This window comes from Peromyscus eremicus, chromosome 13 (assembly GCF_949786415.1).
Source record: "Peromyscus eremicus chromosome 13, PerEre_H2_v1, whole genome shotgun sequence".
NCBI lineage: Eukaryota > Metazoa > Chordata > Mammalia > Rodentia > Cricetidae > Peromyscus > Peromyscus eremicus.
Genome location: NC_081429.1, coordinates 54,582,479 through 54,609,778, shown reverse-complemented (window position 1 = coordinate 54,609,778; position 27,300 = coordinate 54,582,479). Strand labels below are relative to the sequence as shown.

General features: G+C 42.5%; 1 protein-coding gene across 1 annotated transcript in view; it reads left to right on the top strand.

Moving 5' to 3' along the window:
• Positions 1–1,120: 1,120 nt before the first annotated feature.
• Positions 1,121–27,300, top strand: part of Plcl1 (phospholipase C like 1 (inactive)) — a 62,625-nt gene continuing 36,445 nt past the window's right edge. Inside the window, exons 1-4 of the mRNA XM_059278470.1 lie at positions 1,121–3,589; positions 6,289–6,492; positions 19,023–19,098; positions 21,138–21,247. Of these exons, the coding sequence (XP_059134453.1) occupies positions 1,169–3,589; positions 6,289–6,492; positions 19,023–19,098; positions 21,138–21,247 (2,811 nt within the window). The 5' untranslated portion in view covers positions 1,121–1,168. The remainder of the gene's footprint in view (positions 3,590–6,288; positions 6,493–19,022; positions 19,099–21,137; positions 21,248–27,300) is intronic.

The following is a 27,300-nucleotide window of genomic DNA, read 5'->3' as shown; positions in this document are numbered from 1 at the left end:
TAAAAGGTGCTGGCAATGAGACATCCTGGATTGCCTTGGTTATGCTTTTCAGTGCTGAAAGTGATGACATCACAGGATGTCTCAAGATATTTTCAACTTACTGTTGAAGATTTCTCTTAAACACTGAGGAGTCAAGCATGAGTTAACTTCTTGCTGATTCCCAGTATTCCAGTGGATGCCTGTGAACGTTCCTACCGGCACAGCAGGTAAAGAAACATAATCTCCAGAAGATAATCTTTATAAGGATTTACCAATTATGAACCAAACAGGCATGGGATTTCCTCTTTTGAGTATCCTGATAACACTGAATAATAATATAAACATTATGCATTCAAACCTTATTTGAGGAGTGGAAACTAAAATCCATAGAGGTTAAGTGACTTGTCCCAGATAATATATATAGTGAGTTGAATAAAAAAACTCAAGGACTACTTTTTTTTTTTCTCCCGCCTTGAGGACAATGTCTTATGAAGCATCCATACTCCTACTTTGCTGGTGTGCTTATGAGATCCAGTACTCTAAGCACATTAAACATTCATTTTAGAAATATGTTCCTGGGAGAATAGTAGTTGGGAACTTTATTAAACTTCATTAAAATGAAGAATTATCCAGTTTTAAGTGGAAGAGGTCATATGCTCAGTGCAAATGAGTTTGGCAGCAACAGGTACAGTAGACAGTCCAAGATTAAGATGAAATCCATCATCTTGCAATTGTGAGTATTCAGAGGACAGGACCCTCAGTTTAGGAGGGATGATAAGTGAAAAGGAAAGAGCCTTAGGACACATGTCACCTGCTGACCACAGCCTGGTAGACGCTGTCTGGTGTGCTGTTGGTAGACGTTCTTAAGAAACTGTACCTAGCATGGCTTCAGATGAGCTGAAGCTGGGTTTTATTCTTAACATTTATCTTAATTTGGAGGGCACACATGGGTTTGTAAGCTACGTTTCTTTTGGAGCCCAATGATAGGCATTCTCTCAGTAATCTGTCTTCTGAAACAGTGCAAAGGTCAATTTCAGGCAAGCTTCTGTGCAGATAACCAGACAATCTGTACAGAGTTTGAGAAGTCTCTGTAGAGTGTCACTGAATTGATCATTCTTTTCTGATTGTTTTCTAGGATCCTTCGAACCAAAAATGTGGAGGAAGAAAGAAGACAGTGTCTTTCAGCAGCATGCCTTCGGAGAAGAAGATTAGCAGCGCCCATGACTGCATCAGCTTCATGCAGGCTGGCTGTGAGCTGAAGAAAGTACGGCCAAACTCCCGCATCTACAACCGATTTTTCACCCTAGACACAGACCTCCAGGCGCTCCGCTGGGAACCTTCCAAGAAAGACCTTGAAAAAGCCAAGCTGGACATTTCTGCCATCAAGGAGATCAGGCTGGGGAAGAATACGGAGACATTCAGAAACAATGGCCTTGCTGACCAGATCTGTGAAGACTGCGCCTTCTCTATACTCCATGGGGAAAATTATGAGCCCCTGGACCTAGTTGCCAATTCGGCAGATGTAGCAAACATCTGGGTGTCAGGGCTACGGTACCTGGTCTCGCGCAGTAAGCAACCACTTGATTTTATGGAGGGTAACCAGAACACACCACGGTTCATGTGGCTGAAAACGGTGTTTGAGGCCGCGGATGTTGATGGGAATGGGATAATGTTAGAAGACACTTCCGTGGAGTTAATAAAACAACTCAACCCTACTCTGAAGGAATCTAAGATCAGGTTAAAGTTTAAAGAAATCCAGAAGAGCAAAGAAAAACTAACTACCCGGGTGACAGAAGAGGAATTTTGTGAAGCTTTTTGTGAACTCTGCACCCGGCCGGAAGTGTATTTCTTACTTGTGCAGATATCTAAGAACAAAGAATATCTAGATGCCAATGACCTCATGCTCTTTTTAGAAGCTGAGCAAGGGGTCAGCCACATCACCGAGGATATGTGCTTGGACATCATTAGGAGATATGAACTTTCTGAAGAGGGCCGTCAGAAAGGGTTTCTCGCAATTGATGGCTTTACCCAGTATTTATTATCTCCAGAGTGTGACATTTTTGATCCAGAACAAAAGAAGGTTGCCCAAGATATGACCCAACCCTTATCTCACTACTACATCAATGCGTCACATAATACCTACCTGATAGAAGATCAGTTCAGGGGACCGGCTGATATCAACGGGTATGTGAGGGCTTTGAAAATGGGCTGTCGAAGCATTGAGCTTGATGTGAGTGATGGTTCAGATAACGAGCCCATCCTTTGTAACAGAAACAACATGGCCATGCACCTTTCCTTCCGAAGCGTGCTAGAGGTGATAAATAAGTTTGCCTTCGTTGCTTCGGAGTACCCGCTCATTCTCTGCTTGGGGAATCACTGTTCTCTGCCACAGCAGAAAGTCATGGTTCAGCAGATAAGAAAGGTGTTCGGCAGTAAACTCTATACAGAGGCTCCTTTGTCGTCGGAATCCTACCTCCCATCACCCGAAAAACTAAAAAATATGATCATTGTGAAAGGAAAGAAATTGCCTCCGGAGTCAGATCTCTTGGAAGGGGAAGTCACCGATGAGGATGAAGAGGCTGAAATGTCTCGGAGGATGTCGGGGGATTACAATGGTGAGCAGAAGCATATTTGGCTCTGCCGGGAGCTCTCTGATTTGGTATCCATCTGTAAATCTGTCCAGTACAGGGATTTCGAACTGTCTATGAAAACCCAAAATTACTGGGAAATTTGTTCATTTAGTGAAACAGAGGCCAGCCGAATCGCAAATGAATACCCCGAGGATTTTGTGAATTACAACAAGAAGTTCTTATCAAGGATCTACCCTAGTGCCATGCGGATAGATTCCAGTAATTTGAACCCACAGGACTTCTGGAATTGTGGCTGTCAGATTGTTGCAATGAATTTTCAGACTCCGGGTCCAATGATGGACCTCCACACTGGCTGGTTTCTTCAAAACGGAGGGTGTGGCTATGTCCTGAGGCCATCTATCATGCGAGACGAAGTTTCATACTTCAGCGCCAATACAAAAGGCATTGTACCCGGGGTGTCTCCCCTGGTCCTTCACATCAAGATCATCAGTGGACAGAACTTCCCAAAGCCCAAGGGAGCTTGTGCCAAAGGGGATGTCATAGACCCCTATGTTTGTGTAGAGATTCACGGGATTCCGGCTGATTGCTCCGAACAAAGAACTAAGACTGTACAACAGAACAGCGATAATCCCATTTTTGATGAAACTTTCGAGTTTCAAGTCAACCTTCCTGAGCTGACCATGGTCCGTTTTGTTGTCTTGGATGATGACTACATTGGGGATGAGTTCATAGGACAATACACGATACCGTTCGAATGTCTGCAGCCCGGATATCGGCATGTCCCCCTGCGCTCCTTTGTGGGGGATATCATGGAGCACGTGACCCTTTTTGTCCACATAGCAATAACCAATCGAAGTGGAGGAGGAAAAGCACAGAAGCGCAGCCTTTCTGTGCGGATGGGGAAGAAAGTTCGAGAATATACCATGCTCAGGAATATTGGTCTTAAAACCATAGATGACATCTTCAAAATAGCAGTTCATCCTTTACGAGAAGCCATAGACTTGAGAGAAAACATGCAGGTAGGAAAGCAGCCCCACCTTCCCCCCCCCCCCGCAGCCTCTGCTATTCCCACCCATTTAAACTAGTGACTGTTGGGGTTTACTAATGGTTGGCTTGTAAATGTTCAGAAATACTGTGCTGATCTATGCACCAGTGAATCGTGCTGCCTGTCACCCGTGATGAAGCAGGTGTTTCTAATTGTGAATGCAAGACCGAGTTTGGCCACTTAGTGGTGCAAAATGCTGGGTAGCATTTTAAAGACACGAACAGACAGGTATTCACTAAGATCTTACGTTGCAAAGTGAAAGTCATTCGGTTTATTTTATTCCTTTAGCTACCATTTTTACAGTAATATTAACCCATCCAGGAGCTTTGCCATGAGGGAAGCAGACACATTAAAAGACACATCAAATCATGCAGTTAATAAGCAACAGAGTTAGACTTTAAATCCGAGAGTGCCTGATGCCAAAACCCATTATAATTCACGTGAAGCAGAACCACCAATCCGTGACTTAGGGAAATATTAATATTAACCCACAGAGAAGTTCTTCAAATAGCCAAATGGAGGGAAATAGTGCAATGAAAACTCTCACATGAGTACCTGTAGTCAGATTACGTATGTATTTGATTCCAAGTGGGTCGCTTAACCACTTCGTTAAAAATAGGCTCCAAATGTGCTGTTATCTCTATGCAATCTTCTCTTACGTAAAGCTGACATTGTCGTAAAGCCCTTCTATACCTCACTGTATTAGAGTCGACCCTGTTTCTGTGTAATTCTTAAACAGCGTCTATCTCACAGTTTTAGAGTACATCTTGAGGAAGGTATTTGGCTGGGGTGCGGGCTCAGCCAGAAGAGCACTTACTGAACAGGCACAAGGCCTGGAGTTTGGATCCCTAGAACCCACCTAGAAGGTGGGTGCATGTGATGACCCTTCTGTAAGCCCAGTGCAGGCAAGAGGTCAAGACGGGGTCACTGGAACAGGATGGTGAGCTAGGTTCCCTAAACCCAGGATTTCTGGGTCCAGTAGGAGACCCTGCCTCAATATATAAAGGATGATCTGAGAAGACACCCAAGTCCCTGCATTCATGCCCCCCACATGTACACGTGCATACAACATATGTGCTTACACATAGAAACACACATGCACAAACACACATGTATGCCCACCACATGCACATACACAGGAAGAAGAGCAGTTTATAAGGCTTTTGCAGGCAGTGTTAATAATTCATGGCTCCCTAACAAAGTCATTTGGGTAAAGGATAGTTGGTAAAAAAAATAAAAATACCATGGTAATTAATAAATTCATGAGACATTCAGGAGGTTAGGTGATGATCATTATTAATAAATGTAAAGCAGCCATGATTTCTATTCCAAGTTATTACTTTAGCATCAGTTTGAGTACATTAATAATAGCCCTAGAGTAACCAAAGCATGTCACTGTCTCATTAAGGAAAAAAAATTAAAAAGTACTTCCCATGGTGCAGTTTAACCAAGAGTGAGCCCAGACTTGAATCATCGACTTCTTCTCCCTCTGTTTTCTGTCACTCCTGTCTGTCCATCATAGGACCTTAACTCTTAGCCTGTCTGTCTTGTGAATCTTCCCCCCCCTGCCCCGTGTGTGTGTGTGTGTGTGTGTGTGTGTGTGTGTGTGTGTGTGCGCGCGCGCCCCTGTGTATGTCTGTCCCTGTGTGCCCCCAACAAAGAGCTTTTGCTGTGTGATAATTGAATAGCACAGAAAAGCATCACATGGGTGGATACTTAACAGAAACCTTTAATAGAGCTTTACAAGGGATTAAGTCACTGGCTCCATCTGACCCCGGCCGACCCAGAGAGCAAACAAGCAATGTCCATAGGTTGTCTTCAACATGTATGGCAGATATTCATTTTGTAAGGTTGCCTTCGACCTATTTGCTATTTCCAGCATGTATTACCATACCATACATGCATTACCCTTGGGAGCATGGGAGAGAAGACAATCTCAGATTAAACTATGAATTAGCTTAGATGTAAAAGTTGATTATATGGGAAATCCACAGCAAGAAAGGATGGTTGTGACACTGCTTTCTTAGAAGCAGGGTACACAGAAGGGCATCAGTCCTACCTGGTCTCAAGGTGTATTACTAACTCTGGCTCTCAGGGCCAGGCTTTTTGAATGTAAGAGATATTTTAATAATATTATAATGTCGCAGTTTTGTTAAAGATTGTAAGCCAATGAATAAGATGCCCATACAATTCATTTTCTGTGTGCGAGGGGCATTTCTGATGGGGTGATCAGGCAGCCTTGTGGGCTGATCAGATGGAGGCTGGTGAGCAATGATAGCTCAGAGCCTCGAGATGCTAACAGAGATGTCATTTAATACCATGGCATGATGTTTTTTTCTGAATTTGAATGAAGCATTCATATTCAGGCACTGCTACTGTGTGTGTGGATTCAGTTGCTATGTTTGAAAAGCACTGAGCGGCCTCAAGCCATAATCTCCTTTGTTTTTTTGATGGGTATCTGTGGCCGTTGGTAAACACTGAGACCAATGGTTCAGGCTGCGAGTCCAGCTATCTGTGTTATCTCTGCATGTCTAGCAGCTTGGGTTGGCTGTGAGCCAGGCTGCCCTTCACTGCACATGTGTCTAAGGGTATAATTTGGTGAATTTGCTTGAGTGTAAACTGGGGTGTGGTGCCATGTGGTCAGACATGTGACTCTGTGTTTTCTCCCCGTAGAACGCCATAGTGTCTGTTAAGGAGCTGTGTGGACTCCCTCCAATTGCCAGTCTGAAACAGTGCCTGTTAACCCTGTCCTCTCGTCTCATCACCAGCGACAGTGTTCCTTCCGTGTCTCTTGTGATGAAGGACAGCTTTCCTTACCTTGAGCCTCTGGGTGCAATGCCAGATGTGCAGAAGAAGATGCTGGCTGCGTACGATCTGGTAGGCTATTGCAGTTGCAATTTCCCATCTCTTACCTGTGTGCGTGGAAAGCCCTAAAAGCCGAGGCTCTTGGGTAGAATGCCGATGACTAGAACAGTTACTGCCTGTAGAACGTTGGTGGAGGTGGCAGCCAGAGCTCATCACTCAGTGTCTCTGAGGACGTGGCAGATAGAACAGTCTTTGCTTTGACAAAGAGTGATTTCTCCAGTCCTCAGAAGCATGCCTCCTTTTCTTCTGGATGATGGCTCCTGGCAGGGAGAGACTCAGCTCTCAGTGGTGGATGAGACAAAAGACGTGCCTGTAAGCATTTCGAAGCTAATGATGCTATCTGATTTTATTCTGACTATATAATAGAATTTATGTAGTGATTAGATTTGGGGATAACTTTATTTTTGTGTTTCATAGTATAAACAAAATTAAAAAGCAAATGACAAAGTGTATAACATACCTAATTAGGTATAAATAAATAAACATATTTAACTAGAAGAGTGCTTGCAAACCAGTAAGAGTAGAAAGATGTGGAGACTTCTTATATCAATCAAGAATAAGTTCTCCCACACGTGATATATGAAATTTTCAGAGAATAAAGAAAAATAAAAAATAAAATACTGTATCTTTTAAACAGCAACCCAATTATAGCTTTAAAATGCAAACTTTCATTCAGAAATTTAGACAGCAATTATATGGGGGAGTTCTTTTGCCAAGTTCTTAGGCTCCCAGGCTCCTTCTAATTATCTGTTCTACTATTACTAGAGTATGGGAGTATGGTCCTTATCGTCAAGGTCCAAAATGGCTGCCTATACTGTACTTGTAACTTCTGCAGTCCACCCACCAGGGATGATGGAAAGGACACATCCTCCTTCTTTTAAGATATTATTTTCTGGAATTATAGACAAGAAAAATATTACTTTTTCTTCCTGTTCATTAGCCTGGAGTTGATACATAGCCACAGTTAATTGCAAAAAGCAATGTAAAATGTCATTTCAAGGGGACTAAAAGTTGTCTCTTCTATTATTAAGAAGTAGGAGAGACTGGACACCAGGGGACAGCACAGACTCCACTACAGAAGTTGATTGACAACCCTTTCCCCCTAAAAGACTATCAATGAAATATAGAGTACATTTACCTTTAAAATAAGTTTCCAATTAGTTAAGTTAATATATTAAATTAAGCATGGTGGTATGCCCTCATAGTCTCAACTGCTCCAGGAGATTGAGGCAAGGCAGTTGTTTGAGCCCCAAAGACCAAGACCGATCCAGTCTTGATAAAATAATGAGACCCTATATCTTGAAAGTCATGTAATCAGATATTCCCCCTTCCATCAAATGATTGGCTATGCCCTGCCCCTTTAATCATGGTGCTTCTAATCAGAAATGTGAGAAAACAAAGGGCTGGGGAGATGGCTCAGTGGGCAAAGTGTTTACTGTGCAAGCCTGGAGACCTGAGTTTGAATCCCTGGTGCCCACATAACATACTACACGTGGTCACAGTGCTGGGGAGTAGAGACAAGTGGGTCCCTGGAGCATTCTGGTCTGCCCTTTAGCCCAAACAGTGAGCTCCAGGTTCCATAAAAGATATGCCCACACTTCAAAATACAGTAGAGAACAATGTTAATCTGCAGCCCTTGCTTATGTATGCAAGGATGTGCATATTCACACACTTGTGAACACACACACACACATACACACACACACACACACACACACACGGGGAATTTAAGAAGATCAATACTTTTATTTCTCTGCCTATAGTGCAAAATAAATGCTATATACATTGTTGGAGAAAAGTTGGATGAAACAACTTAAAATCCTTGTTCATTTGATCTATGCATTTTTTTTAGATTTATTGTTAGGATTTATATCTGCATAAATATTGGATTTTCAAAATGTCGATATGGAGGGATTAGCTAAATTCCAGACAGGAACCCGGGAACTGGAGAGATGGCTCGGCAGTCCTTCAGAGCTGTGGTTGCCTTTGCCCAGGAGCCAGGTTCCATTCCCAGCTCATCCATGGAAACTCATCTGTTTGTAACTCAGGCTCCAGGGGATCCCACTTTCTCTTCCAGCCTCCATGGGCACCTGCACACATGTGGCATAAATTCATACAGATACACAGATAAAAATAAAATCATTTTTTAAAAGATAGGAATCCACCAAATGGACTCCTTTGAAGCTGTCAAAATCAGTTGTTTAGAGGAATAGTAATGGTGTGGAGGATAATTCAATATGTTTTGTGAAGCAGTCTGGTTGTAATCATGTGTGTGCAGTGAGATTTAAATTATATTTGTATGCATATGCATGTGCAAATAATGTATGTACTGTGGCTAGAGGTTTCCTGCCTGGCCCACAGTCAGGACAAATCTCTCTCACCTGCCAGTCCCACAGCCGCTCAGACCCAACCAAGTAAACACAGAGACTTATATTGCTTACAAACTATATGGCCGTGGCAGGCTTCTTGCTAACTGTTCTTATATTTTAAATTAACCCATTTCTATAAATCTATACCTTGCCACATAGCTCATGGCTTACCAACATCTTCACATGCGGCTTGTCATGGCGGCGGCTGGCAGTGTCTCTCTGACTCAGCCTTCCACTTCCCAGAATTCTCCTCCTCCTTGTCCCACCTATACTTCCTCCTGACTGACTAATGGCCAATCAGTGTTTTATTTACTAACCAATCAGACCAAAACATTTGCCATACAGGACATCCCACAGCAATGTACAGTGAGATTCAAGTTGCATTTGTATGTATATGCACATGCAGTGCAACTTAAATTGCATTTGTATGCACATGTACATACAAATCACATGTAATGCTAGGAAGACATTAACAGTGATTACTTTTGTTTGTCATAAGTGAATTTTATTTTTGTATTTCTTCTTTTCTATATGCTTCCTGTGTTTACCAAATTCTTTTTAACAAACAGGATGAATTGATAATAGAATAAAATAACTGTCAGTGAGGAAAATGCTAATATCTTACCATTAAAAATAACTAGGAGAAAAGCATCTGGTATAAACATTTTCTAAATGAAATGGAAAAACCCCCACTGAATGCAGTCTGCACACAAACGCTTGGATGGGGCCTGCCTGGGGAGGCTCACCTACTGCCTGTGTCACAGTCTTCTGTGAAATCAATTTTTTCATCATAAAAGTGGGGATTGAAAGCTGTTCAGTGAATAGGTATAATTGCCATCTAAGAGGTGAAATTAGGGTACCAGTTGCCATAGAGACAGACAGTAGACATCACTTATTCCCTTGTAAGCTAAGAAAGGAAAATAATCCATTGTGAGGGCAGCCAGCCCTGGGAGCTGGGTCTGCATCGAGCAGAATGGCTCCTGGGCTGTGGTTGGACAGTGTCTGCTCCACATCCTAAGTGTCTGATGGCATTTTGTCCTTTCTGTTTTACCCAATAAGTCAAAATCTTAGTATCAGCCTTTCTCTTGTCTGTTTTTAAAACACAGCTTATAATTATAGGCAAAGCTAGATTTTCACGAAATCTGAAATAGTTTACCATTAAAAGCAGAAATACTTAAATGGAGTTCAGTTATAATTCCCTGTGGAAATGACTGCTCATTTTGGTAGGAAATTGAATGAAAATAACCAGCTCCAAATTGTGCAACCGGTACACTACAAGTGATTGAGAACACTATCAATGTCTTTACATCTTTTGATGCTTCAAAGGGTGAGGAGGGATGTACCTATGATGCCGTTGACCCTGAAAAAGGAAACATTTTTTTTTTTCATTTTGCAGGGCTGTGCTGTACTGGTGGGCATCTTTTCTGCTGTTCATTAGTGTTTGTGTTTATTTTGAAGAAGTTTCCTGAGATAATGTGCAGACCCAGAGTAATCATGTAAAAACATGGACTTGATCATGTCACAACACTTCATCGAATTCTGTTGTGGCTTCAGATTGAAATAAGTTGGAAAGTGCTTACTGACACGTCATAGGGAGCTCTGTGATCTAATACCTCTGCAGCCTTACCTCCCTCCTCACTCTCCCGCAGACCAAACTGGTTCTGGCCTCCAGGCCATTATGAATCACACTGCATTTTGTTCCTGGAATGTTCTTTTATTGCCTGGAAGGTTGCATCTTATCTCTTAATTGTTAGCCAGTCATTTCCTGAGAGACCCTTCGCCAACTACTAAGCCCCTTCCCCCAGTCCCAGTCAGTCTGTCTCATCCTAGGTGTTTCCCACCACTGTAGCAGGCTTTCTGCGACCACTAGCCCCCAAACTATGACATGGAGACTTATTATCAGTTATGAATGCTTGATCTTATCTTACGCTTGTCCCACTAGCTCTTATAACTTATTTTAACCTGTTTCTCTTCATTAGTGTTTTGCCTCGGGGCTTTTTACTTTTTATTCAGTCTGTATGCCCTACTTTCTTGTTTCCTCTGTGTCTGGCTGACTGGCAGCTGCCTGGCTGGCTGGCCCATGGTGTCTCCCTCTCTTTCTCCCCACCCCCTCACCTAGATTCCTCCTCTGCCCACCAGCCCCGCATATCCATCGACTGCCTAATAATTGACCATTCAGCTTTTTATTAGGCCAATCAGGTGCCTTAGGCAGGCAAGGTGAAACAAATGCAACACATCTTTACATAGTTAAACAAATGCAGCATAAACAAATGTAACACATCTTTACATAGTTAAACAAATGCAGCATAAACAAATGCAACGCATCTTTACATAGTTAAAGTAATATTCTGCAGCATAAACAAATGTAACACATCTTTACATAATTCAAGTAATATTCCACAACACACCACACTACTCAGAAATGTTGAGTAGTAATCTACTCAAGCTTTAAAAAATAATTTCCTTTATCTTCTCTTAATCCCTCAATTTGAATGTGTGCTCCATGAGGATGGAGACCTTGTTTGCTCCATACTGCTCTCTTTAAAACAATGTTAGCATGCAATATGTTACAATCAATTTTAGTTTATTAAACAAGAGCTGCAGGCATCTGTTACTAATGCAAACAATGTAGTTTTAGCTGGTGATGGAGCATCCCACTTCTGTTTTATCTCTTCAATGCCAGCCTGGGTGAGTTACTCCCTTTCCTGCAGACTCAGGCAGAAGGACCATTTTGCCAGCCTTGTTTACTATTCCCATGCCTTCCTTCAGTCACTCCGACTTCCTTCCCACCACCTTCTCACTCTCCACCCTTTGATTTCTGCTCCACACCACTTGTAGAAACTTCCTAGTCTTCCTTCTCTAGCGGTGCAAGTCCAGCTTCTGGTCTTTACCTTTTGCAAAGCTGGTTTTATTAAGAAAGCATTCATTTATTGACTTTACGCACAGCATCAGGACTTTCTCTTTGGACCTGTGTGTGTCCATGTCCTTAGCCTTTCTGTTAGTCAAGGAACGAACACATTTCGGACGCCTGTCCTATGTAAGGTGCTGTGTGAAGTGCTAGGATTTTTCCTAACAGAGTGGGTAGTTCTAATGGGAGGGTAAAACTTACAATGTAGAGGGGAAAGAATAGTGATACTCAGCTGAGAGTCATCACCTATTACTTTATGTTTTGAGATGAGCTCTCAAGACCGATGAGACTTCAAGGGGACCCACAGTGCACCTTCCACACTCCTCATCCATCCTACCCTGGCTTCTCTGGCCCTTGGCACAATTGCGTTTGCAAATAATTTGGAAAGGAAAATGCTTTGTGTGCTTTTCTCTTTGGATGGCTGAGTTTTTACTTTCCTACTGTTTCACCAGCCTGATTTTTCATGCATAGTCAAGAAGTATTTGTTTAATATGTTCTAACATTTTATGTGTTTTAAATTAACATGGGAGCTTTTGGGGTAGTTTGTGTTCTGAATGCACCATTCAGAGGTGGATTAGCTATAGAGGATTGCAACTGAAAAATGCAAACCAGAGCATTCTTCAAAGGTGACTTCTGGGCTGAATTATTTTAACATTAGCATAAAAGTTAAAGCTTTACTCTGGTCAAAGGAACAGATTTTTTGATGATGAGGATGTCAGACAACCCAGAGCATGAGTGGAGGATTAATCGTTGACTAAGTCGGTTGGGTTGTGATATGGAAAGCAGCTGGTTGTGCTGGCACAAGAAGGAATGTGGCAAAAAGGAATGAACTGCCATCTAATCATATCTGGCAAATGAACTAGTGGAGAGTATTGCAATTGAGCCAAGAATAACGTGTTGGATTAACTATGCTCTCTTATGTTAGTGTTAGTGCCAAAAGATAGCCTCAAGATGGAAAAAGGTTGTCTGCAGTTTCCTAAAGTAGTCTCTGTCTGTCTCTGTCTCTATCTCTGTCTTTCTGTCTGTCTCTCTCTTCCTCTCTCTGGTGTGTGTATCTGTATACATGAGTGCATATGCTTGCAGAGGTCAGAAGAGGGTGTTGGGTCTTCTGGAGCTGGAGTTACAGGAGGCTGGGAGCGGTCTGACTTGGGTGCTGGAATCCACATTTGAAGGGAGCATCGCGTCCTCTAAATTGCTGAGCCAGCTCTCCAGCTCTCCTCTCCCCACAATATAATTTTGCTTATTGAAAGCAATTTAAGTTGAAACCAATCAGTCAATCAAAGTTATTCTTCTCCCATCATTGTCTCATTGTAAAGTTGATGTAAATTTTCTATTATTTTGAAATTCAAAAAGTCTATTGGTTTACACAGCGATAGAACTTAGGAAAAATAGATATGCACTTGTGTGTGCTCAGCTAGAGCTAGCTATTTTAGAATAATAAGCTCAGTGCATAGAAACCTCCTCACTCTTGGTAATGCCTTCTGACACATTGGGGGGTGTTGTATAATGGAATAATTGCTGTCACCTTGAGGGGTGACACTTTCTACCTGGTACCAGGTTCTTCACAACTTTGGATATCAAGGATGCATCAACCAGCAACTGCTTCAGGATGTTTATTTGGTCTAACACACATGCATCCTCATTTGACCTTGTGCTCTTTACTCTTCAAATTCTTGTAACACTTTAGTTAACAGCAGCAAGGTAGTCAGACTGGCCTGAAAATGGTAGAGAGCTTTCACGTGATGATGAATTTTGATTGTTAGTCAGTTTGAATGGAGCAAGGAACACCCAGGGCAGGAATGAGGTACAACTTTGAATATATCTGTAAGGAGTTTTTTTTTTTTTTTTTCAAAGAAGATTAATTAAAGGTGAAAATCCACTTGTGGGTGGCACTGTTCTTAAGTTGGGGTCCCAAACTGAATAAAAGAGGAAAAGGAATAATGCTGGCTAGTGCCAGCATCTCCCTCTTCGGCTTTCTGGTCTCCCAGGAGGGGCGCCAGCATCCTCACGATCCTGCCACAGTGCTTCCCTTCCACGACAGGCTGTCCTCCTCAACACGAGACAAAACAAACTCCCCTTCTTTAGTTACTTTTTGCCAGGTATTGGCTCACATCAAACCAGCGCAGTTCATAAAATCTCCTCGCCTGGCCTGGCCATTTTTATGAATGACATAAATTGTAATAAGAGTTGGGTCAAAACTAATATTTCAAGCAATTTCTCAAGATTAGTTGGCAGCTGCTTTAGAAATAGAGCAACGGAGATAACACGATGTCCCTTTATGTAGAAGTCAGGCATGGCAGGAGAATGGTCACCACCACAAATGAGGAGACACAGTCCTTCGGTCTGCTCTGCTGAGGTTCTGCTGCTCTGCACCATCATAAATCAGGCTGCGAGTGTGACTCGAGGCCAGTCCCAGTACCGGGAGCACATCGTTGCCAACACGGGAGGTGGCATGGGCTTCTGGGTAGCTGGCAGGTGTTCTGAATAGTATATTTGTTTATACTTCATGGAGAGTTGGCCGTCTTCACAGGGTTGAATGTTTAAAATAAAAAGATGCCAGTCTACAAATGATGCTTGTTATGTCCCTTTTAGACCTGTCCTCGTCTAGTTAGCAAAAACACATGTAGCAGCAGTCCCAATTACAGATGTGCTGAGGTTGATAGAGCTCAATCCTGACTTTCCACAATTCAAACAGATGAGCCACTGTACAACTGGAGACCCGAGACCTAGCTTTTGGCTAGAAGGAAGGCAACAGGTATATGGAACTTAAGGGCGAAAGAACAGCAATAGGTCTGCATAGTTTCTCAAACAGTCTCAAGAAACAACCTGTCCAAAGTTCTAGTTCCTTCCTAAAAAGGCAGGGATGTGAGTAAAAGCACTTCTAACTAGATTGCATAGGAAGACTGTTTATAATGACTGGTGTGTGTCACGGTCTCATGATTCTGATAGGTGCTGCTAAGTGATGATCGCCAACTTGTTCTTGAAGTAGAAACCCAACCATTAACACCGACTGCAGGGTAACTTGTAAGCTTGGGTATGCTGCTCTTAATGCCTGTGTTCTAGTCTCAATGATCTCTTGAACTCTGGGCTTTTGGGCAAGTCAGCTCTCAGCTTGGGTTTATTTTATGTTTTATTTTTGTCTACAAAGTAGTATTGTCCATGATAAACTGTGCTTAAAATGACTCTAAATAGAAAGTTATGTGTGACTATGAATTTAAATGGAATTACAGAGAAAGCTGGTGTCTGTGGAGGGCTTTTGAGTCATGATAGGATGGAAACTTACCATTCATCGGTTCAGCTTCTCTGTCGGATCTAGGAGACACAGTCTCGCAGCAGGCTTCCTGGTCGTCTAGCTCTTACAATATTTCTGCCCCCTCTTCTGTGATATTTCCTGAGCATTACATATAGAAACTGTGCTGTGGATATGTCAATGGGGGACGGGCACCCGACAACCAGTTCTCCTCTGCTTTAATGAGCAGTAGCTTCCCATCATGGTCTTCTGCTACAAAAAGAAACTCCTTTGTTGACGGCTGAGATCTGCACGTCTCAGGATGTGCAGGCTGGGCTGGGCCTGGAGGTTGTAGACACAGCAAATGGGTAAGGTCAGCAGACAGAAGGGGGCTTGGCTACAGCGGGTGGTGAGCAGCCAGCAGTTAGCAACGGTGGAAAGCTGTGGTGACACCCAGGCCTGCGGAAGTAAGGGGCGGCTATTTCTAGCACTTAGTGCTTCTCTATATCTGCCCCTGTCTGGAGCTGTTGCCTCGCAGAGAGGAAGTTCTGGAACCATAGACCAGCAGAAAGGGACCATGCAGAGGCAGCTATGTGAACCCTCGGCTCTGCTGCCTCCCGCTCTTGATCCTTGTTGGTGGCTCCTTGGGTGATCTCAAGAAAAGTCAGAAGGTGGGAGAGCATGCATGATGCTGCCCACAGTAAATAGCCTCCCTAACCTGAACCTGAGCCTGAGCCCGAGAGTGATTGGGAAGGGCAAGCAGAGTACTCAGCACAAATAGTACTTAGCGTTCACTGTAAATTGGGAGAACATTCTCATCATAAGCTGTACAGGCATACAATATGATAGCACACACATAATAAAAGATATCGGAAGGAGAAACGAGTGTAGCATTTCCTTGTGTTCTGTGCGTGTGCCTGGCAGATCAAAGCCATCATTATTCTGCAGCTCATGTTGTGGCTGGGGAAGTAATCACAGAGAGTGTAGAGTGAGGTTGCTGTTTACCCGAGCTTGTGAGGTCGTTTTCATTGCCTCTGTTGGAGTCCATGCAGCCTAGAATAGTATAGTATAAACGGGACCCCACTTTCCTGCTCTACAGCCATTTGCAAGTTGAAATACTCTGGAAGAAATATTCGAGTGGCAGCTGCCTATCAGCTTCTTTCCAGCATGAAGTTAATTTATTTCCCCACGATACCCTGGCTACCATATTGGGAACACAAGGCTTTAATTTAGTGAGGTAGCCCAATCAATCTTTTTCATTTTTCGAGATAAAATAAATGTAAAAGTGTCTTGTTTCACCTCACATATCAAATATCTATGTTTGCACCCCCACTTCATGCCATAGGGACTATGAACCTCCTACCTTGAAAACCACAATTGTGGACCTTTGGGACTTTTGTTAGCTATGAAGTGACAGTAATGGGTACAGAATGTTTGGAGTAAGGTACAGACTTGGAATAAGGTATCTTTATCCCAAGAGGAGTGATTAACGGAGAGGAGAAAAGAGAATGGAGGCCAGGCTCTTTCCTAGAAGTGTGGAGATGGAAAGGCAGTAAGAAGCAGAGCCAGGGAACTCAAGAAGGAGGATAGTAAGGTGTGTTAATGCTGAGCTGGGGAGAATCAAGACTGAGAATTGGCCAGGGATAAACGGATGATGGCCAAGGCTAGCGTTTGACAGTCACGGTGAGTCCTACCCAGGGTCAAAGCAACGAGTGTCAGCGGGCTTTCTTAGGAAATGGGAACAATGGTTGCAACATTTCATTAGTGGTTTTGTCAGATAAGTTAAGAGAGGATGGGACTAGAGAAAGGTAGAATATTTAAAGGAAGATAGGAGCATCATTAGAAAGGTCTCCATGAGCCATAATAAGAAATGATATTGACAGTCTGGATAGGAGAATTAGAGTTGGTGAAGAGGACTCTTCATCTCAGCTTGTTATGGAGGCAGTGGCATTATGGAATGCAGGAAATGTCCTCTCTTCTTAAACACAAAGGGGATCATTAGTAAAATGCTTCAAAGAAAACCAGCCACAAATCAATGGATAGGGCTTCTTACTAGAGAATGATACCATGCTTTCTTGTTTGAGTGTAAGACCCACACAGATGAAAGTTATCTCAGTTATGATACTAGCAAAGGAACTTATCGGTCTGTGTGGTTGATATATTGTGCACCCCAATAAACTTATCTGGGGGGGTCAGAGAACAGAATAGCCACGATATTAAACATAGGTTTAGGCGGTGGTAGCACACGACTTTAATCCTAGCATTCAGGAGGCAGAGATCCGTCTGAATCTCTGTGAGTTCAAAGCCACATGGGAAACAGCCAGGCATGGTGACACACACCTTTAATCCCAGGAAGTGATGGCAGGAAGCAGAAAGGTATGTAAGGTGTGAGGACCAGGAACTAGAGCCTTTATAAGCTTTTAGCAGCAGTTCAGCTGAGATCCATTTGGATGAGGATTCAGAGGCTTTCAGTCTGAGGAAACAGGATCACCTGAGGAACTAGCAAGGTGAAGATGTGGCTTGTTCTGTTTCTCTGATCTTTCAGCACTCACCCCAATACCTGGCTCCGGGCTTGTTTTTATTAATAAGAACATTTGAGATTCATGCTACATCAGTCATCTTTTTTAAAGGTTTTTTTTTCCCCCAAAGAACAGATTGAATCTGGTTGTAAGGGATCATGCATATGGCCTTGTTTGTGCCTGTGGGCTAGAGCAGGTTTGCTCTCGTGTGTGAGCCTGTGCACTCTTGTGTGGGCATGAGGACAGGCAAAATCACAGGGGTGGCAGTCAGAAATGGAAACAGGCTGTACGTGCCAGGAATGGGGGTTCTGAGTGTAGCTCCATCACTAATTAATTCCATTTCACTGGTTAGGAGCTTTAACCTTATAGTTTCTGTACCTACAAAATAAAGGGGTTGGTTTTGATAGCTAAGATTCCTTGCACCTTAAAAATCCATATTTTTGAAAGTATGTAAATATATTAGTTGGATTACTATAGCACATCCCTGAGATGGATTTAGGAAGAGAGATGGTCTGTTGGGGCTCACAATTTCAGAGGTTCTGGTGCATGGTGAGGCAGGCACAGTGATTCCTGGTCTCTAGTGGAGTGCTGCATGGCAACAGTCAGGGCATGTGCCAGCGTCAACCGTCGACCTCACGGCTGGAGGTGAAAGAGAGGAAGGTTCCCTCCGACAGTCCCATTGAGGTCATATTCCAGTGTCCTGAAGACATCCCAGGAGGGGGTTCCATCCGACAGTCCCATTGAGGTCATACTCCAGTGTCCTGAAGACATCCCAGGAGGGGGTTCCATCCAACAGTCCCATTGAGATCATACTCCAGTGTCCTGAAGACATCCCAGGTGGCTTCCCCCGCCTGCTATGAGCACCTTCCTGGGGATCCAGCCTTTAATCCACGGGCCTTGGGGGACAGTTAAGATCCAGACAGCAGCGGTGACATGCTTTGGCTGTGTTAAATGTGGGGTTTGTCCAACCTCCGTGAATGTTTCTCTTGCCTGAATATTCTCTCATCTTCTTTCTTGCTATTTAGCCCTGGCTGGCCCAAAACTCACTGTGTAGTCCTGATTGACCTTTGCTAGGTAAACAGGCGGCTTTGAACTTGCAGTCACTCTCTTGGCCCTGATTTCCACATGCCATGGTTAGAGTCATGAACTGTTCATTACACTGGGCACCACTCCTTGGAAATTGAAGGTGTTAATGTAAATCAACAGTTTGATTAAGTCTAAACCTTTGCACGTTTGACGGTGTTGATTACTAATTTGTAATTTGTATTCATTTATTCGACGATTATTATTTTGTACCCACTGCATGTCTGGTATGTTACACAGCTGGGACAATGGTAAAGAAAGTGACTCTCGTCTCAGTGTCTGGTTGAGAGCTGGGACAGAGACTTTCCCATCTCTCTCCAACTCTCACGCTGGTCCTGTGTTCCTGGGTGTATTCTGAGAGACTCTCTACACCTGTCTTCCCAGTGAGCCAGGGTAAGGGTTTCTAACAGCTGCTGTTTGATGTTTTGTGACAGATGATTCAAGAAAGCCGGGTCCTCATAGAAACGGCAGACACAGTCCAGGAAAAGATCGTACAGTGTCAGAAAGCAGGTAACTTTTTTTCTACTTTGTTTAGAAACCACAATGACAAGTCCTAGCAGCTTCAAAAAGTGTCTGTTCTTCCACTTAAGATAGTTCATGGCAGCATTTGTAGTTTAAGTTACACTCGTCTTTGTCCGGTAAAGGAGAGCTTCGGCGATGGCAGGTTACATTTGTGTTTGGGAGGGTGGTGGGCGAAGATGTCAAGGGATGAGGGTTTATGAATAAACTCCTGTGGTTCGGATTCTTTAGAGCCTTTCGTTGCTAGTGGGCAAGCTGTGGCTTCATGCGGCTCTTTAATCATAACTTCACAGTTATGATTCGAACCTGACTTAGTCCTATTTACTTCCGGGTTTTTGCCCGTCTTCCTTGTTCTCATCTTGGATGTGTTCTTTCTTTAAGGATGGGTGGGGTCACAGATCTGTGAGTATCACCTGCATTTGTTTATGCCGCTTTACTCCACACCACTGAGCTTTCGCATCTCGGGTTCAGGGGCTCCTCCGTCCACACGCACAGTGATGACGAGGAGGAGAGACAGGACGGTGCTGACAGTTGCTTTCTCAGTCTGCTCATGTTTGCAGTACATGCACCATCTTACCTGGTCGTCATGACAACGAGGCATGATGTCCCAATTACAGATGGGACATGTAAGAAGCTGGTGAAGGATCCAAGGTCTCAGTATCAACACACAATAGAGTTGACTTACGGACACAGACTAGCAAATTGGTGCTCTGTACTAGACTGACCAGCAAGCAACCTTAGACATTTTAACTGACAGAAAACAGAAAAATCAAAATACCCAATGCACACAGGAGCTCAGCCGTTGCTTTGCAAGCTCTATATGCATTGGCCCATCTGATCTTTGCCACAGTCCCGTTCAGTGACACTCCCACCATTTCATCAGCGAGGAGAGGGAAGCCCCGTGAGTTCTCAAACACCTAATGAGTGGGTGAGCTGGAATGTAAGCCTCGGCTCTGTGCTCCTGCTGGTTCTAATCGGCTATATCTGTTATACGAGCACCTGGCAAGTCAACGTGGTTTTAGGCTACAGTAATAAAAGTAAGGCCACTAGAACAAGGTGAATGACAGCAAATACTTACCAGTTTGAGCTGCTTCAAGCCCAGTTAGGACACTGTCCGTTCTGAGATGCAGCTGTCTACACTGATCCAGAAAGTTGGCCCTGTCTGGATACCATCCACAAAGATGAGTCACCAGTAAGAAGACCTGTGTTAGAATGCTCACTACAGAGCAGAGGATCCAAGGGCATTTGGTCCAATATCTTTCTTTAGATGTGTGAAGGGCTAGACTGTGGATAAGAGATCAGACCTCCTCGGTCTGAGGCCAGCTAGCACTGAGGACTATAGGCTCTGGGAAAGGAAATCTTGGCTCAGTCTTAGTCCCAGCCCTCCAAAGATGGAACCAATGGTCTATAAAAGAATGTGATTTTTCATCCTGAAGTTGTAAGGGAAAGGCTGCAAAAACAGATGATGGTGATGTTGTTTGTGGCATTCAACCTTCACTGAATGATGGAGCAAAGAGCACATGGAAGGCCACTCCCAAATAGGAAACACATGGCTGTTCCTAGATTGTTGTCTTTTAAAGTCTTTTATTTGGGATCAAATCTGCGAATTACTGTTTTACCTGTATGGGATCCAGGCCCTGCTTTTAAGCCACAGAGCTGATTCATTAACAAAAGCAAGAGATGTACACACTCACCTGAGGTTACCTCTGCACTCCATACCCTTCCGCACAAAACCTGGAAAAGGACACGTAAGGTCAGTAACATCTGCTAGGAAGTTTGCTTATTTCCTCTTGTGTTTATCTATGCATCCATGCTGCTTAAAATGAAATTTTGCCCCTGTATCACTTACTACTCTTAGATGCCTTCTCCATGGGATGAATAAAATGGAAAGAATTCAGTTTAGGGGTTTAGAAATTACGAGAGGGAACAAGAATGCGAATTTGTATTTTGCTGACAATATTTTCATGGTAAAAAACGCATGTTTTCCTGAAATCTACTATAACACTTTTTAATGTGTGTTCTTTTCAAAGGGATGGAGTTCCACGAAGAACTTCACAATCTGGGGGCCAAGGAAGGCTTGAAAGGAAGGAAGCTCAACAAGGCAATTGAGAGCTTTGCTTGGAACATTACAGTGCTGAAGGTACATGAGCTCCCTCGCTGCCCCGTTTCCCTGTATTTCTGTCCTCTCCTCTCCAGCAGAGAGGGAAGCATCATCAGCTAAAGCCAGTGATTGGAATTTTAAGCCACAGGGGCCTAATTGTCAGGCTCAGCTCTAAGTGAGGGGAAGGCAAAGCCTGGGTAGAATTTGCTTTTATTTTTTCTTAATTGAGCAATGAGGTTTATGATGGACGCTGAGGGCATCACATGAGTGAGACCTGATTTTATTGCCGTGTGTGTGTGTGTGTGTGTGTGTGTGTGTGTGTGTGTGTGTGTGTGTTATGAGAACACTTCTGCAAGTCAGTATGGCTGTTCTCATTTGTGTAAAGCCATGCCTAATGCCACAGGAAGAGTTCCAACGTAAGACATTTGGAACATTTATACTACAGAATATCTGGGCCACTCTGGATTTTTATTGTAAGACATTTGGAACATTCTTATACCACAGAATATCTGGGCCACTCTGGATTTTTATTGTAAGACATTTGGAACATTCTTGTACTACAGAATATCTGGGCCACTCTGGATTTTTATTGTAAGAATATTCACTATAAATACATCTCTCTTGAAAATGTTTTGGAAGTCAGTTTTTTGAGATTGTAATTTGCTTTCTGCTGCAAATTAGTTTTGGACTTTGAAGTGAGGATGCCATGTTTTATGTTTTCTTACATGAAAGGAGAAACAACTTAGGTGATTAGAAAAACTTACTCTGGAATTGTGTTGGGAAAAGACAACTGTTAACAAAAGTTAATAATTGCTCACAGTTAGAGAATGCCTATTGTGGCCGGTGTCATTTAATGGCAGTTAGATGGAATACTACTTTAGTACAACACCCTATCACTATCACTTTACAGGCAAGGAGATAGAGGCACTGAGATCTTATATATTATCTAAGGTCCCTCAGCAGTTAATGGTCCAGCTGAAGTTTGAACCCAGGGTCCCACCTGTTCGACAGAGCTGCTGCATATCTCTGTGAAAGTGTGAAGTGAGCTGGAAGACATATTCCGCGTGTCTCTTAAAAATTCAGTCCATATGTGCTTTTTAGCTCCGACTGTGTGAGATGAGTGGTAGGCACTGACAGAACACAGATAATACAAGTTATAGACTTAGGCCTCATTAAGTTAGCAGCCTGCGGCTGTGGTAGAGATGGGCATCGTTTGCCCAGGGGGTGGGCTTGGGCTGCAGCATTAGAAGAAGAGGATACTAGAACTTTAGCATAAGATTCTTAAGCCTTTTCCACTTGTATGTTTTCTCAGGGAAAATTTTTATGCAACCCCAGGCATATAGGTATGTGAAATAGGCATATAAACCATTTACTGATAATAAACCTAAAGGTGTTTATTTTAAAATGATTACAAAACATATAATTGCACCATTTATTAAAGACAAAACCAAATGTTCACACTACTGAGGTGGGTGTCCTTATTTGCCTTTACATAAAGAATCAAATCTTGGCTGAGGATCTGAGCATCTTCAGTGTTTCTGATATTTTGATTTTATTATCACCAACGCTAAGGCAGACGCTTTGTTTTGTACAAAAGGTGGAAGCATGATTCGGGCCATTTCAGAAGCTGTAGAAAACTCTGTTCTAATCCCAAGCTATAATTCATGTAATGATTGTTTTATGAATCCAAGTTATCAATTCAAACAGCAATTTTAAAAATCAACAATTCTAAAACAAAACGATCCCAAAGTGTACTGATTTGCTATTTACACGCTGAAGAAAGACAATAGAAACACCCAGTCTTTGTTTTTGCTATGTAGGCTGTCTGTTTCCATAAGGATAGAACATTTGGTGCCTACAGTAAAAACAATATAGCCTCACATAAAGGCTGAGGTCTTTAGGCAGTGTTTGCTAATGTGACGGCATGCACAGTGCAAGCATGCATGTCCTGTGTTCAGAACCAAGGCTGCTAGGAAGCCAGGTGACACAGCCAGGTGCTGCCAGAAACACATCAGTCCGTTATGGGTTTGAGGTTTTTATTCATCTTTGGTTGTTGTTCACTCAGATTGCAATGCCCACATACCATTAGGTAGCCTTACACAAACATTGTGACCCAAAGTTGAACAAATTGGGCTCCAGGGCATAACACAGAACCCCAAGTTTAATATTAACTATTTTTGAGCAGCAGATGTTTCTTTTGGTTCGTTGAAGGGCCAGTCATCACGAAAGTTGCTTAGAGATCTGCAAATCAAGAATGTATCACCTGGGCCTCCAGGACTACTAGGCTGCAAAGGGTAGATGGTCATAGAACTACTAATGGTTATAATGTACACTTAATGATTCAGCATTTGAGACCAGCTCTCACAGCTAGGTACTCTAGTATATATATAATGAATGCACATATTTATAACACATATGTGCATATATATGATACAAAAGTGATGTATATGCATATATATGTATATATCTCCTCCATTGCCCTATACCAGCTGTGTGGTCTGGCAACATCCCATGTCACCTTGATAGACTTTCTATATCTTGTAGATGAAGAAATTGAGGCTGAGGGAGGTATACATTTATTACTGAGTCATTTAGCTAGCAAATGGCAAAGTGGAGATTTTTAACTGGTTACCCATAATCTTGACTGTAACCTTGAACTACCTCCTATAAAAGTCCATCCATGTTTCCAGGTAGCCTCATGCGGGGATGAGCACATATATGTGTGGACTGCTGGATAGTGGTGAGATTTCAGTTTCTCTAAGCACGGTGGTAATAATGCCTATGACTGTGATTCCATGAGGAGTTAGGTGAAATAATATATGAAAAGAGCCGATTCTCAGTGCACAAAACTGGATGGTATTGTGTTTCAGCTGTCACCATTACTCTAGGTGAGACTTCTCCTCGCAGAGCAGGCTTGCGGTGGTTATTTTTGTTTTGTTATTAACTTCTGTCTTGGGCCCACCTAGTTTTCTAAGGTTTACTTGTGTGTTTGTTTGCGTTAATGACAGGAGCCGATTTCTAGATGTGACCAAGCAAATGTTGTGTAAATCACTCTGAGACAGATCTTTTAAAACAGAATTGATCTTCTGTAATTACAGCTTGTGCACTGGCTGCTAGCGTTGCAGCCTGAGATCAGAATCCTATGCAAGAATGGTGGAGTTTTCCGAGTGGTCAATTATTGCATTGGAAATATTTCAGAATGTCTCCCATTGGGCTTAGTGAGCTTATTAATCACATGTCCTAGAGCTAGAAAAGTTAGGTCTCAGGAATGTGAATTATTGGGTAAGAAAAGGAAGCCTGGGCTCTGGAGGAGATGTTTTCCCATTGGCTCTGCTCTGGGCAGGCAGCATTCCCTGGAAACCTTTCTTGAGCTCTCGTATACACACACACACAGAGCTTAGCTGCTGACGGCTTTCCAGTCTTGTTATAAATTCTCTAAGTTTTAATAAATTATTGTTTTATATTGGAGTTCATTTCAGTCAGTTTACTTGGGTAAATCAGTAATAAGCACCTCGACAAGACATAATCATAATCATTGATAATCATTTATCAGTGGTGGGTGGGGCTCACCTATAAAATTCCTTCTACTTCTTTAGGTCAGGTCCTCTCCAGTATCTAGGGGATGGGGTGGGACTTTATCAATACCAGTTCCATATGTGGGTTCATGTTTCTAAGGACACTTAATCTCAGTGTCATTACCAAGTCAGAGTAAAACAGGAGAAAATGAGAAATCTGCCCAGTGATGGTGGGTTGCCAACATGGAGTGGTGGATTGGGACATTGGCTTTAGAGAAAATTGATTTTGGACTAAAAAAAAAATAAATTCCTGAGTTTATGTTTTCTGTATTTCAGTATATATATATAATTTAATAATAAATGATAAGAAAGTTAAATAGTAATTTACACACAGAGAGAAGCTCTACAATATAATAAATGGATTATAATTACAATGATCAAATTTGCTCAGATATCATACTTAGACTCTAACTAACATGGAGCTGAAATCAAGATGGCCCTGAAAATTCATATACACATTCTTAATTCCTGTTTCTGGCACCACACATGAACCTAGAGGAGGGGCCTGCCTGTCTGACCTACGTTTCTATACATTTCCCGACACTTTTATAACGTGCATATATGAAACCAAAAGTCAACTTCCTCTTTTTTCCCCTTACTATTTGTACACAACACTGAATTCCTTAACCAGGACTGTGTTCATTGCGATGATACAATGATGAGTGTCCCGTGTTTCAGCCCTGACTTATCCTCATGATAACCAGTGGACCACAGTGACTCTGTCCTGTTCTCCCCTCACACGTTAGCAGTCTCTTCCATCTGTCACTTCTCCTTGGTGTCCTTTGGAAATAAGTTTTGTGTCTTAGTTTGTACTGCTGTATTAAAATACCTGAGACTGGATAATTTATATTATAAATGCTATTTTTTTATTTTAGTTCTGGAGGCCATGTAGTCCAAGATTAAGGCACCATCAGGTTTGGGATCTGGTCAGAGCCCTGTATGGGATTCCGAGGTGGTATTTGGCTATTGTGTCCTCTGGCCAGGTAGTGGTAAATGCTGTGTTAAATGGCAGGCAGGCAGGATGGACAGAAAGTTACAGCTAGTCCCTCAGACCCTTTACAAGGCACTGATCCTGTCCGGGAGAGTCAAGTCCTCATGACCTAGCCAGCTTCTAAAGCCTCACATCTTAATATTGTATCGGGAACCAACTTGTCAGCATCGGTTTGGGAGGCGAGACAAGCATTCTAACCACAGCACTCTCGTTATCAGTGGAATATTAAACTATCACAGTGGGAACTTTTCTGTTGTTCCTTAAGATTTCCCAAAGTCAAATATAGTTTTACTTACAGAGCCAGCATACTGTTCTGAATTTTGGAAGACTGTCAATCACAAAAGTTCTTATCATCCATAAGGGAAGTTTGCTATGGGGTAGAATTGAGTCAAAGGCCTGGACTCCATTCAGAGTGATCTGACTCTTGAAAATGAAAATGTCTTCTTCAAATTCATGTCATGCCTAGAACACCAAAATCAGAGACTCACAGTCTAGAACACTAAAATCAGAGACTTACAGTCTAGAACACTAAAATCAGAGACTCACAGTCTAGAACACTAAAATCAGAGGCTTACAGTCTAGAACACTAAAATCAGAGGCTTACAGGCTAGAACACTAAAATCAGAGGCTTACAGGCTAGAACACTAAAATCAGAGACTCACAGGCTAGAACACTAAAATCAGAGACTCACAGTCTAGAACACTAAAATTAGAGACTCACAGGCTAGAACACTAAAATCAGAGACTCACAGGCTAGAACACTAAAATCAGAGGCCTAAACGGGAACCAGACTGAGCCTTTCCAGTATCTGTTTGTTGTTGCTGCTGGGCTGCTAGTTCCTTTAAGAAACTAAATTTTACTATGTTTTCATTTTAAACCATCTATGAATTTTTTATCAGGCTGGGAAGGATAAAGTAGAGCTGTCTAAACCTAAGACAAATATTTTATCATAAAAGAAAATCAGTGGCAGGAGAAGGGAAGGGCTAGAAAGCGGCTGCCTTCCTAGCCGTAAATTCCATTGGCCTCTAGTTGAATGAGTGGTGGGAAATAAAAAAAAAAAAAAATAAATCAAACTGTAGCCTTGTTAGTTGGGTCTCCTCTTACACATTTATTTTTCTCTGAATAGATTTCCATCCTATGTTTTAACGCATGTCAGTGTGCACCATAAAGTGGGCCTGTTTTATAGATTCCGGTTAAGGAGGTGTGACTCATCTTTCGGCCCAGCTTCCTGGTTTTGTCACAGTGAGCTCCTACATGGTCTTAACAGCATTTTCACTTTTGCTTGGGAAGAGTAGGAGCTGATGTCTCTCCTGCCTTCAGCGTGGCTACTTGGCTCCTAACTCAGACAGATTCTCTTACTTAGAGTCCCAGGATTTCAGGCCCTCAAAGCTCTGGAGAATCTCCCTACATGAGGGAGACTACATGGATATCAGTATTGTAAGATGCTTTTTAACAGATCCAGAAAATAGAGTAAAGGTTTTTGGTCATTGTTGAGAAGTAAAAGAAGGGAAACAAGATGGTAGGTTA